This window comes from Athene noctua, chromosome 11 (genome assembly GCF_965140245.1).
Source record: "Athene noctua chromosome 11, bAthNoc1.hap1.1, whole genome shotgun sequence".
Taxonomy (NCBI): Eukaryota; Metazoa; Chordata; class Aves; order Strigiformes; family Strigidae; genus Athene; species Athene noctua.
This window is the reverse complement of record NC_134047.1, coordinates 13,671,830-13,688,383: the sequence shown is the minus strand read 5'-3', so window position 1 is coordinate 13,688,383 and position 16,554 is coordinate 13,671,830. Positions and strand designations below refer to the sequence as shown.

The window sequence follows — 16,554 nt, the reverse complement described above, 5'->3', positions numbered from 1 at the left end:
CAGCTCCTGCACTGCAGCATCGGCCTTTGGGCACCCAGTTTGTTCCTTTGAGCTCCATCCCAATAAAAGCGTGCAAGACCGTTTCACTCCTGCCTTCAGCCTGCTTCCTACCCACCAGGGTGGCTTGGGGAGGGAGCTGGGGAAGGGACTGAAAGCTTCCCAGGAAACTCCATGGCTGCGCTCACTGGGATCTGGCATTGCTCAGCCCAAGCCACAGCATCTGCACACCAAGACTCCCCTTCACCTCCCGTGGGGGGACAGCAGGACGCAAGTAAGACCACGCAGATAAGACACCCTGGAAATGTGAAATGTAGAGGCTGGAAAGCCCCAGGGAAGGGGAAAGAGGCAGCTGGCTTAGGGAGGCACAGAGAGAGGCAGAGGCTACAGCTCAGCCATTTTTCAAACCAATTAAGTTTCCTTCATTGTTTTAAAATTTAAAAAAAAAAGAAAAAAAAGAAAAAAAAGAAAGAAACCCCAACCCTCACCCTACCCCCACTTCCTTCACGGAGAACCTGAACAGAGCAGACAGGAACCACAGGTGCAGGCAGCATCCGTGACGGCCCCAGCAGGCAGCACTCGACACACCGCGTTAGAAAATAGATTAGTAAAACCAAAAAATACACTTTTTCACAACGAGTTTGAGATTTGGTCAGTAGCGTGTTGGGGCGGGTGGGAGAGAAGGGGCAGCTCCCACCGCCGGCGGGGTGTGCGTGGGGCCAGGAGCAGCGTGGGGCTGGGCCAGGTCTGGCTGCAGGGTGGCAGCGACTGCAAGCCGGGCAGCTCCGGCCCTGCTGGCATCGGGAAGCCCGGGCTCCTTCCCTAGTAAACGCCAGCAGGGAGCAGCTGAGGGGCAACCGGGAGCCCACTGCCAGAGCCCAGGGCGGCAGCTCTGCCCTCTCACCAGTGAGAGGTGACCCTGGCACTACGGGAGAGGGGGCAGTGCTGGTTGCCACGTTAATACCACTTCACCCGCCACCAGGCACGGCCCAGGTCAACGCTGCAAGCGGCCAGGGAAAAGGAGCAAGTTGGGAGGCACGCATCAAGCTCCAGAGGGACAAGGCTCCCCGTTCCACGCCACTGTCAAAGCAGGATGGCATATGTGGCCAGGGAAGGAGGAGCAGGACTTCATGCTGCCAGGCAGAAGCATCACAGAGAAAGAAGCAGGACTGCCCCGGCAGGACATCCTCCACCTGCCATCGACTCACCACATGTCTGCGGGGAGGCATAGAAGTAGCCAGCACTTGTGGCATGGGATGGAGAGCTGCCAGGGCACAAAACTGCCTTCCCTCTCTTGCCAACCTTTGCGGGGACCCCACAGACATGAGGCTCTTCTCAGCCTTGCTGCCAGGTGCAGGACAGGGAGCGTTGCTGCAGAAGAGCCCTGCCACAGCACAGAGGCCTCCCACCGCCGCCAGGCCCTGGCATCTCCTCCCTCCTCTGCCAAGGAGGCGCAGATGGCCGACACTGCACAGCCAGTCCCAGGACAGCCAGCAAAGCCCTGGGAAGATTCAAGGCTCTGAAAGCCAGACGAGGATGGCTGAGAAATGCAGGGCAAGGCAGGGGGGGACACAGGGACACGACGACACGACACAGAATCAGAGCTGAGGTTCTGCAGAACGGCGGCCGAGAGGCATGCCACAGCCTGGCAGGCAAGGGGAGGGCATGCCTGTGCTCAGCGCAGGCACCCGGGAGCAAACGCAGCACCGGCACTACCTCAAGAGGCAGTGGCACAGGCAGACCCTCCCCTGCAGCTTGATACAACCCCCTTGCACAACCGCTCTGCGGCTGGCGCAGGGCGGAGACAAGCGGCAGGAAGACACAGGCTGCCCCGCTCCTTCCCCCGAGCCCCAGGTTAGGTGTGAGCCCCGGGGAAGGACGGGACGGAGGGCCCCGCCACCACTGCTCTCACGCCGGCTAAGACACACGAAAAGAAGGAGCACGGGAAGGAAGCTACTTTAAAAATCGTTGCCAGCAGAACACCTTCCCAGTTGTTTTGGCCCTTTTGGCACCAAAATGTCTCCTGCCAACCCCTGCCACATTAACCAATAAAACAATGCCACAGATTAGAGGAAGGAGGGAGGAGGGGAGAGAGGACGCTACTGCTATAAATTGCTTTCCCCTTCCCACCAGGATTCCTCAGCAGTAGGGAGCAGGCCGACCCTAACGTCGCTTCTGAGCTGCTTGACCACAAGTCGCCTCATCAGAAAGTCGGGGCCAGACGTAGGGACGGCCCCTGCCACCGAGCCGGTATTTAGCATCCAGGACAACCTGCAGAGCAAGAGGTCCTGCCTCGGCCTGCAGGCAGACCGGCCTCAGTGGTGGCAAGTGCCCCTCGGTGACAAGGCGGGCCACTCACGCTCATTATCCTTGGACACCATGCAAGGCCAGCGCCAGCCTGCACCGCCTGCACATCGAGGTGAATAATGACTAAAGCAAAATGGCCATGAGGAATCGTTTGCCTGCCATCCAGCCCATCTCCTCCTCTCCTCTATCACTTCCAGCTTTGATTAGACAAAACAAGAAAGTTCTCCCTCTCAAGCAGATGCTAGTGCTCTGCTTGCCCAGTGTCCTGGGGTGGGACCGGGAGCTCCCCAGACGTTAGCTGCTTTTCCTCAGGCATCTCAGCTTTGCTCAGGGATGGCGCAGGGACCTGCAGAAAGAAGACAGCAGTGACTTACATGAATACACCCCGATACAGAGCACACAGACGCCTGATCCCGCTGCCCTGCTCCTGCCTCCAGCTCCACTAGGCAGAGGTCTCAGCTGTGCCTGGGAAAAGGAGAAACCAAGGGCCACCAAACAGGCAAAACAGCAGCTTCATGAAGATCTGGAGCACTGGACTGCTCCACCAGAAGTATTCTGGACTGTTTCCTCTAGAGCAGCTCATGCCCAAGCAAGAATAGGCCCAGCCATTTCCCACCACATTCGCAGAGTAATTTAAGCAGGAAGGGCACTCTGGAAGTCTCTTGCCCAACCATATCCTTAAAGGAAGGCTAATTCCAAAGACAGAGCAGGCTGCTCAGGGCCATATCCAGTGGGCCAATGGCTTTATCCAAGGATGGAGATCCCACACGTGCGAAGGCCCTTCCCAGGGACAACCCTTCATCTTGCATTCAGTGCCAAAACATGATTCCTGCCATCTCCCACCCCTCCTAGATTCTGTAAGTGCCAGCTACTGGGTGCTCTCACGGCAGAATTGATATCTCCAAAATAGCAGCCAGCTGTGATTTCCTCTGAAGTTTACCTAGGAGTCTGAGGAGCCCAGCACCCTCCCAGCCAGCTCCAGAGAGACACCACTTTCTGTTCTGAAAACAGACTTTTCATTGCCGGCCTCTCAGCAAGGCCCCAAGTGTTGCTTTGTTCCTGATAAGTCACACTATCAGCTTTCTCTCTGCTGGCCCAAAGCGCCATGAGCTTTAGGCAGGCACATCCCACTCACCCCCCGCATAGAGGGAATCACTCACGGCACTCAGGTGAGGAACGCTGCCATCCTTCTGCTGAGCGCTGCTCTCCTCTGCCTGCCCACCAGGACCCTGAGCAGAGGGGGGCTCTTGAGTGCTGGAACCCCGTGGGCATGACTCCTCCTGAGCTGTGCTCTCCTCTTGCTGCAAGATGCCCCGTCTGTCCAAGACACTGCAAGAATAGAATCACACCGTCAGAGACGTACGCCTCCCCCAAAGCTGACTTTTCCTGGCAGGAGAAGTGCTGGTGGAAGACAAACATTAGTGGAAGGGGTTCGTCTCCAAAACAGGCTGTGCACAGCCCAAACCTAGTTTACAGCATCTATGTTCCTCCTGTGAAAACCAAGCCCCTTGGAGAGTAGCCGAGTTCAGAGGGTGGGGGCCCACCAAAACAAGCACCCTGTGAAGAGCCTCTGCTCCATACGCCACCCCAGGGAAGGGGAGCCACTCCTCCACCCGCTTCCTGAGCACAGAGTGATAGGGAGCACATCACAAACCCAAATAACTGAAGATATGCAAGGAAGGCAACACAAGACTTTCCTCCCCACAGCATCCAGCCATGTCCCAGGTGACCTCCAGAAGCCCTCAACACACACAGTGCTGGCAGAAGAGCAGCCAGGTCTTGCACTCAAGCAAGGAGAGCTCCTCAGGGTCCCACACTGGGCTCTGGGGGCAAGAATGGCAGGGCTGCCCCTCAAGAGCTTACCTAGGGGGCAGAGGCCCACAGAGCACCTCACAGCAGTTCTTCACTATGTTGCCATGGCTGTAGGGATTCTGCACGCGGTTCTTCCCAGTCCAGGACCCCTTAATCTGCAACAGCCAGGGCACAAGCTCAGGTCTGCCCCACCAATACCTGCCCCACTGATAACTGCCCCCTGCCCACAGAGCCCTGCCTCAGCCCCAGAGCATGTCAGCAATGTGGACACAGCTGAGACGATAAACAGAAAGACTTTACTTACATCTTCGTTGGTTGTCTGATTCAGTGCCACCAGGAAGGTGTGGAACCCGGTTAATCCCACCACTGACCACAGGGTGAAGAAACAGATGAGTACCTCCAGTACAGTGAGAACAGTTAAGGACTGGGAACAGCCTGGGAAAAGTCGCAGCCCAGCTATGTCACTACCCCTGGCATACTACCCTAACTTCTCTTCTCCTAGACACAGTTTTCTGTTTAACCCTCCTCAGAAGTCACAAAACATTGCTCCTTGCCTTGTAATCATGGGGTAAAATGCCCTGAAAGACTCCTTAGAGAAGCCTGGGCATCAAGACTCCAGTCCCTCCACAAACCCCAGCTTTGGAGAAGCCAATCCCTTTGCACTGTGGAAGGATATGTCCCTGGGGTTTCCTTCAATGTGTTCAGAAACCCAATCTTCAGAGATTCTGGCAATACAAAGAGAGAGATATTTTTTTCTCTGGAACATCACACTGAGTCCAGTTCCCTTTCCCACTCCATCACTTCTGGGTTTGCAACACCATGTGTATCCCCCACCTCCCTTAGCCAGCCCAGCCATCCACCTCGCTGCAGCCAGACTCACTCAATGCTACGTAGACTATGTTGAAGGTGAAGATGTAGATGGTGAGGAGTGAGAGCGAGAGGATGAAGAGGTAGAAATAGCGGTAGTTCCTCTTCCCCACGCAGTTGCCCACCCAGGGACAGTGATGGTCGAAGCGCTCTGTGAAAGTGAAGATGGAGATTAGTGCTGCTTTAGCACGGTCCTGCCTGCCTCCAGATGTTTACTCCTGTGTTCTGAACTCAGAAATTTACAAGGCTGACAAGAACTCCCTGGACCATCAAGTCCAACCCTCTGCTAACTCAGGGCCCAGTATCATGGTGAAATGCTGAGGTTTCAGCCCCAAGCCAAGGTTGACATATGGGTGATTGCCACAGCCCTTCCCAAAGGGGGGGTGAGTTTGCCTTTAGGCTTCCCTCCAGGGTGGGGCCGGCCTGGCAGACAGAGCCATTGGGTAAATGACCCCAGGGGTCCCACGTTAAGTAACCCAAGGTCAGGTGTCCCCCTGAGGGATAAAAGCTGGGACCGTTGCAGGCAGGGGCAGTGTCTGTCTGTGAGGGGGATGCCCTGTGCAGAGTTCCCTGTTGGGGAAGGACCTCCCGTCTCCCCGGGACTGGGCTCCAGTCAGGTCTGGCCTTTGTAAACATGGGCTGTGTAGAGATTCAGTGTGTGGCTTCCTTGGTCTTATGTGTTTGGCTTGTTGACTCAGTTGTCTCCTGTTCCTTCTATGGGAAACTGCATTTCACCATTTATTCCACCCATTGTTGGTTGTGCGGTGTTGTTGCTGGGGTCAGTGGGATTGATGTCCATTATGTATAATCTGACTGACTTGTTTGTACCCCCAGTGCTCACCCATGTACTGACCCTTTTGTATCAAATACAATTTGGTTATTGGTTCATCTTTATGTTGGCTGTGTCCTTTATGCTAGGCCTAATAATTGGCAAAACACACGGACCCATTCTAGAAGGGGAGGCCTTGTAAGAAAGTGCAAAACAATTTTACTAATGAGTCATTGTGCACATTAGGATAGAGTTTAAGAGCTTGGCCCCATGAATGTCTTCTCCCCCAAAGATCTGAGGTATAAGAGCTTCGCCTAAAGCAGCACACGGGGTTAGATGAAGGTCTGGGGGTTCAGAAGCTCTTAGCTAACCTATGTGCCACTTCACTCCTACTAGAATAATTAGAAGAGGGTTCAAGGAACTGCATAAACACTCAAAGGGCTGGGAACCTGCAGAGGAGGAAAATGATCCAAAAGCATGGGACTTCTTCCTTGAGAAGGGATGCTAAACATGAGCCAATTATGATACGCAAAAGGGCTAAGAGAGCATCTGCCATGCAGCAAGGGGAACAAAACACAGGGGCACTCAACATAATGGTAGGATCTCTGCACTGATGCAAGGAGCTGCTTTTAGACAAGACCCAGCTCTCCACTGGAAACCTCTAGCCCAGCCATTCAGTGGACTGTACATTTACATGGACAAGTTAGACTTATGTTAGACTAGTTATTGCCAAAGAAGTACTGGCAAAGAAAAACCATCTGGCTTCAGGTTCTGAGCAAATCTCAAGCTCCATGAGTTTAAGATGAGGCAGACCGTCCCCGTCTGTTCACACACCACCACTCTGGACTTGCTCAGCAGGCATGTAGTGTGAGACCTGATAGGGAGCAAGACCGGGTACAGACCTTCACCTGTTCTCTTCCAAAGGTTCTCACCTAACACCGGGTGCAGGAACAGACACAATCTCTTCTACTCACCCACACAGTTGTCGCAGATGCTGCAGTGAGAGGCACGGGGCGGACGGAAGATCTTACATGTGTAGCAATACTTCAGCTTCACTATCTGGTTGTTGATCTGGAAGTTTTTAATCCGCGGGGGTGGGCGCTGACCCTGTGGCACGGTCCCATTGGTGGCCTCTGAGAGAGAGAACCGAGCAGAGATCAGACCTGCTGCTACAATGCGCGAGGCCTCAAAAGACAATTTGCCTCCCTGCTTTTCCTATCAGTGGGATCAGAGCCTGCTGCGTCTGGAGCCAGTGGCTGCAGCTCTGCTCGTGAGGTCCAGAGCCAGCCTGGCAGCTTGGAGGCAGAAAAGGAGATGGCAGAGCTTTCATGGGCATATTGAGAGGGGCTGGGGAGGGGGGCATGTCACCTACATTCACCAAACTTCCTCTCTACCCGAACGACCAAGGAGCCCACACCAAGCTTTCTGCCCCTCTTCCCAAAAGTAAACTGAGTTTGTATGTACACAGCTGCAAGAGAGAAAACAGCATGTGAAAAGTTTCCCAGAAAGGGAAGCAGGTACATCACACTATCTTTTTGAGACTCAGCCAAGCAGAATTAGCCAGCAGGTGGTAAAATGCCCCATGTGGGGCAATCCCCACTTTTGGTGGGCCAGCTGGGAAGAAAGGCTCTGCAGAGAGTGTAGTCTATAGATATGCCAGAAACACAGAGGCTTTCCTAGCTGTCACCAGCTCAGCTGGCTCCTGCACTCACCAATCTCCATCTCGATGAAGGCTGCCTCATCAGGCAGGGCTCTTGGGATCACCCCAGGATCACTGAAGCTCGTCCGCAGGAGCGTAGCCATGGCAAATAGGAAGAGAACTGCTGCAAACACGGGGATGGCTGGGGACAGCTGGACTGCCAGGTACCGACACCTGCAGAGAGATGTCAGCAGGCAACGAATCAGAACACTGCAATGTCTGCCCGAGCCAGGGCCTGAAAGCCTGGCAAGGCATGAGAGGCCAGACTTTTCTGAACGCAGGTTACATCTGGTGAAGAGAAGCTGTTCAGCACTTCCTTCTGATCCCACCACCACAGGGAAACACTCCTGGGGCAGCTCTAACGACCAGCCACAATTGAAGTACCAATGTTTTTAACCAGCCAGGCACAGAATACTTTCCAGCATTTTGTTTTGTTTCCAGTCCCATTTTGCTCACAGCCACGGGTGACACCAGGAAGGCAACCAGCCTGCTAGAGGGGTCTTGCCTAGAGGTGACAGGCTGCAGCCAGCTGCCAATGGACCCCACCTCTAGGGAAGCACCAAGGCCTGGTCTGAGTGCCCACCATGGGGGAGAGCTGGAAGGCACAGAAGCATGGTGGAAATCTCCAGCTGTCCCCTAAAGAGACAGCAGCTTCTGATACCACAAAAATTACTTTCTAAAGATTAACTGTGTCCTGTGCTTCTCAGGAATGGATTCACATGGAAGTGCAACATTCCCGTTCAACAAGAATTCTGGCTTCCTTTGACTTTTCTGGATTCAGAAGCTCCAAATAAAGTAGAAAGGCTCCTGACCCAAGACAACCCCAGCTCAAGAGAGGAAACACAGCGTAAGGTTTGTTTGCTTTATAAATACAAAAAGGTCCAATGAGGAATTTATGTTGCTAATCCTGCTGATTGAGCCAGTGCAAAAGGAACAAGGAGATTAATCTCACTGTGCCCCGTGTCACTTCTGGACACCCGCAAACATGTCTCCATGGGCACTGCAGCACAGGCCGTGCAGATGGCCTGTACAGAAGTCATGGTTTAGAGATGTAGTGGGCTGAAAAAAACCCATCTTTTTATCCTGATTCCTTCAGAAAACTCCATTTATGTTGGGGTGAAGTTCCTATGGATCTTTCTTACGGTTTAAAATGAAACACCACCCAAATCCCAATGCTTGTGCATGCCTTGCATGCCTTGCTTTGCCAGGTTCCTCCCAATGAAGCTGAGCACCCAGGCTTTCTACTAAGCCCTGACTCCACAGGGGTGGCTCCAACCCAGCCTCCTGCTCCCATCCACAGCTGCTCTCCAAGAAAGCGTAAGGCTACTGCAGTGAAAGGCATGGGATTATCCTTCCCAGTGGATCTATCATCCTAAGCAAGGTGTTTTCTATGACTTCCACAGCATTAACTATTTAATTCTGCACAGCCTTCCCACCCAGAGCTTCTCTGAATGCAATAAACTTTCTAGCTCCAGTGGGTTCCTTTGCAGCACCAAAATCTACAAGCCCACCATTCGCTGCAGGAAAGCTCCCTGGGCTTCAATTTGCCATTGTTTGACTTCAGCAACTGTCCCCTGCGTCCGACAAGGTACAGAAAGGGCTGTATACTGAAGCTACAGTATGCTTTGGCCACAGCTATGCACAAGGCCTGCCCCTAAACCAATGCTGTTAATTTTAGACACTACAGACTCTGCAGTACTCAGAACAACACAACCCTTGGAGTCATCCGTGTGCAGAGTCCTGCCTGCATTTGAAGAGCCAAGCTGAGTGGCCAGAAGGCTGAGCTTACCGTCTTTAGGCAGCCTAAGATAACTTTGCTTTCCCTTTGCAAGATCAAAGTCTAGAAAGAGAGCTGCCAGTCAGTCAGCAATTAAACAGAAACCTTGGATCCCATTTTGGGAACGAATATTAGTTTATTCTTCTAAAGGCTGGACACGGTCTGCCTCAGAGGGCTGCAGCTTGACCCTTGTCCAGCTGACATGACAGCTTTTTTAACTGTTGTAACAACACAAACATATTAGGGGCTTAAAATATGGATTCATGAACTGTGTCAAAGATGAGCCAAAACTGCACCAGAGCTTCTAGCCTGAGATACACACTGACACCTTATAAGTTTCTCCAGTGTACTGTCAGCAAAGAGATTTATTACCTGCAAGCACACAATCTGTGCTGGGTGTACTCTCCCAGGCAGAGACCTGAAAGCTTTACACAGTGGCACTCAGGAATAAACGGGATCAGTCCCTGCAGCGACCAGTGCGGTCCCTGCTCAATCTGTGCCTGAGCACGAGGGTGGGATGTGACTCACTCCCGGCTGACCATTTCCTACACATCTCTGTAAAGAAACCTGCCCTTTCGGGATGCAGCAAGTCCTGCTGCCCCTGAGGCACAGCAGGAGTGGCCTCAAAGACTGATGTTACCACATCGCAGAGCGTGGCGTGGGAATAGAAAGAAGCCTGCAATTCTAGGAGATGAGGGAGGCGAGTGTGTGACTGTCGTCTCCACTGTGGCAAGGGAAATGGCACCATCCAGCTGGTGTCCAGCTCTTCTGTCTAGCTCCCAGCATGGCACAGGCATAGGGCAGGTTAGGTCCCCAGTTCAGGAGGAGAGGGAAGCGATCCTAGACAGACTGCCTGTTTGCTCAGAGGTGGGCAGAAGAGAGGACAAAAAAAAGCCCCAGAAAACACCAGATGCCTGCTCTCCTGTCGCTGTGGAAAAGATACCTAGAAACTCACACAAAGAAGTATTAACCCCAGCTCCTTCAGCCACCATTCGCCAAAGTGCATGACACGTCTGCTCAGCGAAGCCCTTGTGCTGTCGCCATCGTCCCTCCAGCATGAGCTGAACACGCAGGCACCGTGCGGGACACTCAACCCCGTCACTCGGGCGTGTCCTGGCACAGCAGGGGCCGAGCAGGGCCCTCCTGCTTCCCCAGGTGGCAGGGCTGGCAGCAGGAACATGGCCTGGGGGCGAGCTCAGAGATGAAGGAGACAAACCCCGGCTGCACTGAAACAGCATCCCAAGAGCTGACACCGAGTCCACTGCCTGCCTCCAGTCCCTCCCTGCACTGACAGAGCGTTGCTTTTCAGAAGGTGACTTCCAGGGAATGCCCAGTGCATCGGCCATGGCAGAGAAAGCCAAGGGCCGTCCAGAATGGCTGAGCAACAGGTAAGGCCACCACGTGAGGCTTTGACTCGACAGTCACTAGCGCTGGGGACTCTTCAGTCTACGCCTCGTCTCCAGCATGATTACGCTCAGCAATTCATTTGCACTGCTAGGGAACAGACATTTTAAAGATCTTTTGTTTGGGAAAGCTGAGAGTCAACAGAGACATACTGTTGGCATGTAAGGATATCGCTCCTCCTCCACTCCCAGTGCAATATCTGTGCTCTTGAGCATTTTGTCATCTAAAAGCAGACAATAACAGCACTATCAGAACTCATCATCATGGGGTGGGGGGGGAGGCACACTGAGGGGTGAGAAAGGCTTAAACAAAGAGATCATTAGAATGGGGGGGGGGGGGTGTGTGTGGAAGTGGGGAGGCAGCAAGAATCAGCAGCTGGGAGGTGCCGTGAGTTCACAGTGCAAGCACTGCTTGACTGATTATTTTGCGACCACTTGGGCAAGTCCACCGTAACCAGCACATTAAGCAAAGCTCTGGAGGAAGGGGAAAACAAACATGCCAGCCCCGATGGAAGTGGACTTCAGCCACGGCCATCAAGCAGCACATCTCACAGCCAGGTCCCTCCAGGATTCAGTGCAAGCTCTGTTCTATAATTCATTTACATCTCACTTGCAAATCACCTATTTAAATTTCCTAAACCAACAAATAACCACACCGTGTACTTGTCCTGAACATGAGCAAAGCAAAATAGCATCTTTACCAAATGTTTGACCCTCACCAGAGCACTTACAGTCATCTGCATCTCCCAGACCTGGGACGATTTCCAGAAGCTGATGTACTTGCAGTAAGCGTGGAAACAGTCGCCCTGAAAACCTGGGTAACCGCTACACTGCAATGCTACAAGTTCGCGGCCCTTTCCCAAGCAGCACTCAGGCAGAACCGGAGCTGTCTACAGAAACTCTTCCTGTCTGTCAACAGCGACACAGAAAACGCTCGCTAGAGACCCACTTCAAGCGCAGTTCCACTGCCAGCACATGCTTCCAACCCAACCAATGCAGCAACCGACCTTAGGCCAGAGACAGAAACATTACGCCAACATTATTGCTCTTTTCCCAGCTACACTCAAATCTCCACACAGGCAAGAGAGCACACCAAGCTATGTGTGGGGAATGGGGGTGCTACAGACATGCACACTTCAGGGAGGGTGAAGCTGTCTTCTGAAAAGGAGTGCACATACAAGAAAAAGGGCATGCAATTAAAAAACCCAGGAGCAGCTACTTCATGCAGAAACACGTCTTTACAGGCAAAACGAGCTGAACTCTGGATACCAACAAGTTTACCTCTACAGAGACAAACTATAACTACTAAAAAGCACTGATCAATTTGTGTGTAAGTTTTGAAAATGCTTGACACGGACCTAATGAGAGGTAAAAGCCATCTTGGAAGCACCTCTTTATCAGTGCAAAATCTTGGATCTTTGGAGTTTGGAAAAAAAAAACCAAAAAAACAAACAAGTCACATGAAGGGTCAGCACAGGTTTTTTCAACTCATCAGAAAATAAAGAAATTTTAATCTCTACATAGCTAAGAAAGTAGAACAATAAATAAAGTGATAAACATGCCTGGTTATTGGAAAAGTAAACAGCAGCCCCTTTCTGCACTCAGGAGCCTGGCATTGACGGCGCTATCTTGCCTATAACATTTACAAACGTCAAGCGTTCATGCTGAAAAGCTGAAGACAAAAGAAATTCAGTTCTCTTGCAGCTGCTTTGGAGAGCTGCATGGAGAACTCTTGCTTCAGGAGGGCCATTACAGACACACTGGCAAACTGCAAAGAGGAAACTCCCAGCAGCCCAAGAGAGGATGCTACATCCCATCATCTTTATTCCCAAACGGATTTCACAAGTGCTTTACCTGGGCTTCTCCTCCTGCTCAAATACCACAAGCATAGTTAGACAACGAAGTGCCCTATCACAAAAGCTGACATACCCATTAAGTGCCTGAAATAACGCCAAGAGGATATTAAACAGAATCTTACATGACACGTTACGGTCATAGAGTAGACCCAATTAAATATAGGACTCAGACCCCGCAGGGACCAGCCTCAGCCCTGGAGCAGCAGGAGCTGCTTCCTGCCAAGGTGGTGGCAAGAGAGGTGCCCTTGGGCAGAGGACTCCAGTCGCTGCAGAGCACGTTTCCCAGAGCCAGCTCCAGGCCCTCTGCTTTATCTGGGAGGGAGGAGCTGGACCTCCAGGTACAGCCCTGATAGCTCAGTCAGCCCTTTGGGCCCGGCTTGCTCCCCGATGAAAAGACTTACCGGATTCTAGACCACAGCTCTGCTGTCTAGGGGATAAAAACATAAAAATTCCCACGCATGGGGCTGAGGTGGCTTCAGACCGTTCAACTGGAAACGCAGCAGATGAGCTGATGGCATTGGAGCTACTTGGAGGAAAAAAAAAATCAACCCCAAAATACCACTAGCAGCAGCCCAAACAGAGAGACTGTCATTTCACGGCTGGGAAGGACTCTTTCAGCAAGGAACACAGCAGCTTATCTCATGACGTGCGATGCCAGTCACCACCCGCTCTCCAGCAACAGCGTTTGTAATCAGAGCTGAGCCAGAGCAGCCTGGAGGGCGAGGATCAAACCTGCACTGGCTCGGATCGAGTAGCAAGACATTTTCTGGCTTCAGGCATCCCCAAGCCTTGTTTAGACAAGGTGTGACTGCGCAAGTGATTCAGCTGAATGAAATAAGCATTCACAACACAGGCACCCCTGCAGTGAGCGTACAAGAATTAAAAGGACTCCTCCACCCACCACAGTCTGCTTCTCTCCAAAACCAGATCCCAACAACCCAAATTGTTCCTCCGTAGCACAAACTTTAAGGGGAACCCATGAATTTCCACGCAAATGCCAAAGAATCTGCCAAAAGCTGAAATAAATGGATAAGACAGTAAAGGTATCAAGGCCGAGACCCTTATGCAAAAGCCCTAACACACACAGAAGGCATACAGGGCAAGCAGGGCTCTCAAGCAGCCAAGCTGCTCATCTTCTCAGCTTGGTCAGTGAAGCAGAGACATTGTGGAGTGTTTTTGTTGGGAAGGCAACATTTCATCCCTATTGTAAATTCAAAAATCCCCAAACAATTTCAAAACAAATGCACCTCCTTCAAACACAAAGCCATTAAGGTGCTGTGCATTGAAAGAATCGAACAGATATTTTGGATTTTCCCAAACTTTTCCTCATCTCCCTAGTTGAAAGCACTCAGCTGATTTCACTAAAATTCAGAGACAATTCTGCTCTCAGTGAAACTTCCCCTGGGCCAGCAGCCCCCACAGAGGCCACCCTCCAGCTCTACGCAGAAGGCACGTCCTCGATGTCTCAGCACAAGCAGGGACACAAACGACCCCTCCACAGGCCTCTGCCTCCCAGAGCATGGGAAAGGGCTTCTCAAGGAACTTCCAGTCACGTGCCCGCTGTGCCCACATCCAGACTAACCATCACACCACCCATGCTGCTGACAAAGCTGAGGACTGGGAAGGCGGCCTTGGTTTGTTCTGCCCCACACAACCTGGCAGCCAGCTGGTGAGGGCAAACATGGCAGAGCGGGATGTGGCTTCACTCTTCTACTGAGGACAAGCTCCGCAGGGAGTGAAAGCAATTATCCCTCGCAATAAGGGTTTCTGGAGCAGTAATAAGTGTTTCTGGAGCAGTAATATTTATTAGTTCTTCCTGCAAGGCAGGAAGTCTTAGCCCCATTTTTCAAAAAAAACAAACAACAAAACAAACAGTGGTATCACTTCATACCTTTGAATTCAGACTGAGTCAGGGATAATTTGGGCTTTCCACACCCAGGAACCCCAACACCTCACGTTACAGTTGTATGGCACCTGCCTCTAAAGCTACACGACAGCTAAGCAGAAAAACCAGTCTCATACCGGACTGAGACCCAATGTTGGCCACTTCATCACTGCTGTTGGGATGTGGCAAGCCTTGGCAGACTGTTCCAGAAAGCCCTTTCCAAGGCTGCAAGAGATATCCGCTAACAAGAGGATCTAGGGAAAGCAGTGCCAGGCCAGGGGAAGTTGAGACAAGTTCCTTGGTCTAGGGAAGACATCTAGGAGCCCAGCATCTGGGCCTACTGCTTTATGTATCTGGAGGAATAGCCAGGTTTAACCAACAAGCAGTTTCTTCCACTTGCTTTCCTGGCTGAAAGAGCTTTTGTGTTACCCAACGCTGTTTAGGACCTTCACCTCTCTAAGAGCAACATAAACATTCTGATGGAGACAGAGGATGAAAAGTTTCATGGTTGTCTAGCTGACAAGGTTGTCTAGCTTGACAAGGCCAAGAGGCAGTCCTGCCCCCTCCCCACAACATCAGTGCTTAGGCAAACACAGGTTTTTCCTTTTTTGGGGTGGGGTGGGTTTTTTTAGGATTATTCTAAGGCCAGATCAGTTCCCCAACCCAGCTCAGAAAGGAGAGGGCAGGTCCTGCTCTTTTGGCAGTATCCAAGACTTGGGCTGCAGCTCTTCAGGCTGCTGAGCTGATCTAAAAGGGTGGCCAGATCCTCTCCAAACACCAGGGCTTCAGCTCGTGGGAGGGTCTGCTGTAGCGCAGCACTCTGCAACACTTACCTAGCAGGCAGCTGCAGGGCAGGCCAGATCAGCGCAAAACCCCAGTGCCACTGAGCTCACTCATTTTCTGTTAATTCTTTGACTGGGTCACCTCCCTAATCAGGCTGACCTGGGGGTTGCAGGGACGCAGCCTCAGCCCCCCCTCCCAGCCCGCGTTGGCCTCAGCTGCTGCAGCAGCAGTGCCCTTGCACCCGGGCTATCCCTGGACAAAGAGTAGGCGCCCCAAACCCCCATCCCCTCTGGCTGTGCTCAGGACAAGGGAACTGCAAGTCCCGAATGCACAGAAGCCCAACCGGTAGGGATGAAGAGGCAGCATCAGGCCGCAGGCAGAGCCAGGGGAAAGCTCCAGCAGGGCCCATCCTCCCCCAAAACCTCCAGGGTCAATCTGCTAAGGGTGAAGAGGCATATCCCGCCAGAGAGCCAAACCACACCAGGCTCCTCTCCGCCACACTCCCCTCCCTCTCCCGGGGCCAGCAGTCAGAGGACCCCTGCCCAAGACCTGTCCCTGGGCCGCGGGGTCACCGGGCCACCGCGGGGGACTCACTCAAAGGCGAAGAAGAGGGCGCAGGTGCCGAGGATGAGGAAGAGCGTCAGGTAGAAGATGCCTTTCTGCCGAGCCATCATGATGCGGCCGTCGCAGCAGAAGGTGTTCCTGCCCGGCAGCTTCTCCCATTTCCGAACCACCTTCTTCCTCGCTACCATCACCGACATGGCGGGGCCGTCACTGGGGCGGCGGCGGCCGCCACACGTCCAGGCGCTGCTCCTCCACCGCCCGCGCCCCCGGCATCATCGGGGGCCCCGCTGGGCTCGGCTGGGCTGGGCTGGGGGCTGCGGGGAGAGGGAGAGCGCCTCAGCACCGGGGCGGCGGCTCGGGACGACGGGACCACGGCGGGGCTGGGCGCAAGGGGGGCGGCGGCCGTCGCCATGGAAACCCCCGCGCCCCGGGAGGGGGGTCGCCATGGAAACCCACGGGATGGGGGGGGGGAAAGCAGGGCGCGGCCAAGGAAAGCCTCGGCCCCGAAGGGAGCGCCCGGCGGGAGGGGGGCGGCGGCGACGGCGGGGCGGCCCCGCACAGGCCCCACCGGGAGGGGAGGGGATGGGACAGGGCAGGGCAGCCCCCGCCCCGCGGCCGCACCGGGATCCGGGCCCGGGCGGGGAAGGGAGGAGAGAAGGAGGGAAGAGAAGGGGCCCGCGCCGCCGCCACCGCTCACCCTGTGCCGGTGCGGGCAGCGCCGGGCGGGCCGGGCCGGGCCGGGCGGGCCGCTCCGCTCCCTCAGCGCCGCGGGAGGGGCCGCCCCGCCCCACGCCGCCGCGAGGGGCGGGGCCGCGCCAGCCATTGGCTCCTCCAT

The 16,554-nt window shown here is 53.6% G+C and overlaps 1 protein-coding gene across 1 annotated transcript; it reads right to left on the bottom strand.

Moving 5' to 3' along the window:
• Positions 1 to 390: 390 nt before the first annotated feature.
• Positions 391 to 16,508, bottom strand: ZDHHC9 (zDHHC palmitoyltransferase 9). The gene is made up of 10 exons (XM_074914854.1): positions 16,417 to 16,508; positions 15,750 to 16,033; positions 7,465 to 7,625; positions 6,727 to 6,885; positions 4,997 to 5,134; positions 4,793 to 4,841; positions 4,421 to 4,523; positions 4,168 to 4,271; positions 3,440 to 3,633; positions 391 to 2,650 (listed from the first exon to the last, which is right to left on the bottom strand). The coding sequence occupies exons 2-10, from the start codon at positions 15,914 to 15,916 to the stop codon at positions 2,622 to 2,624; spliced, it is 1,104 nt and encodes a 367-aa protein (XP_074770955.1). The 5' UTR covers positions 15,917 to 16,033; positions 16,417 to 16,508; the 3' UTR covers positions 391 to 2,621.
• Positions 16,509 to 16,554: the final 46 nt, after the last annotated feature.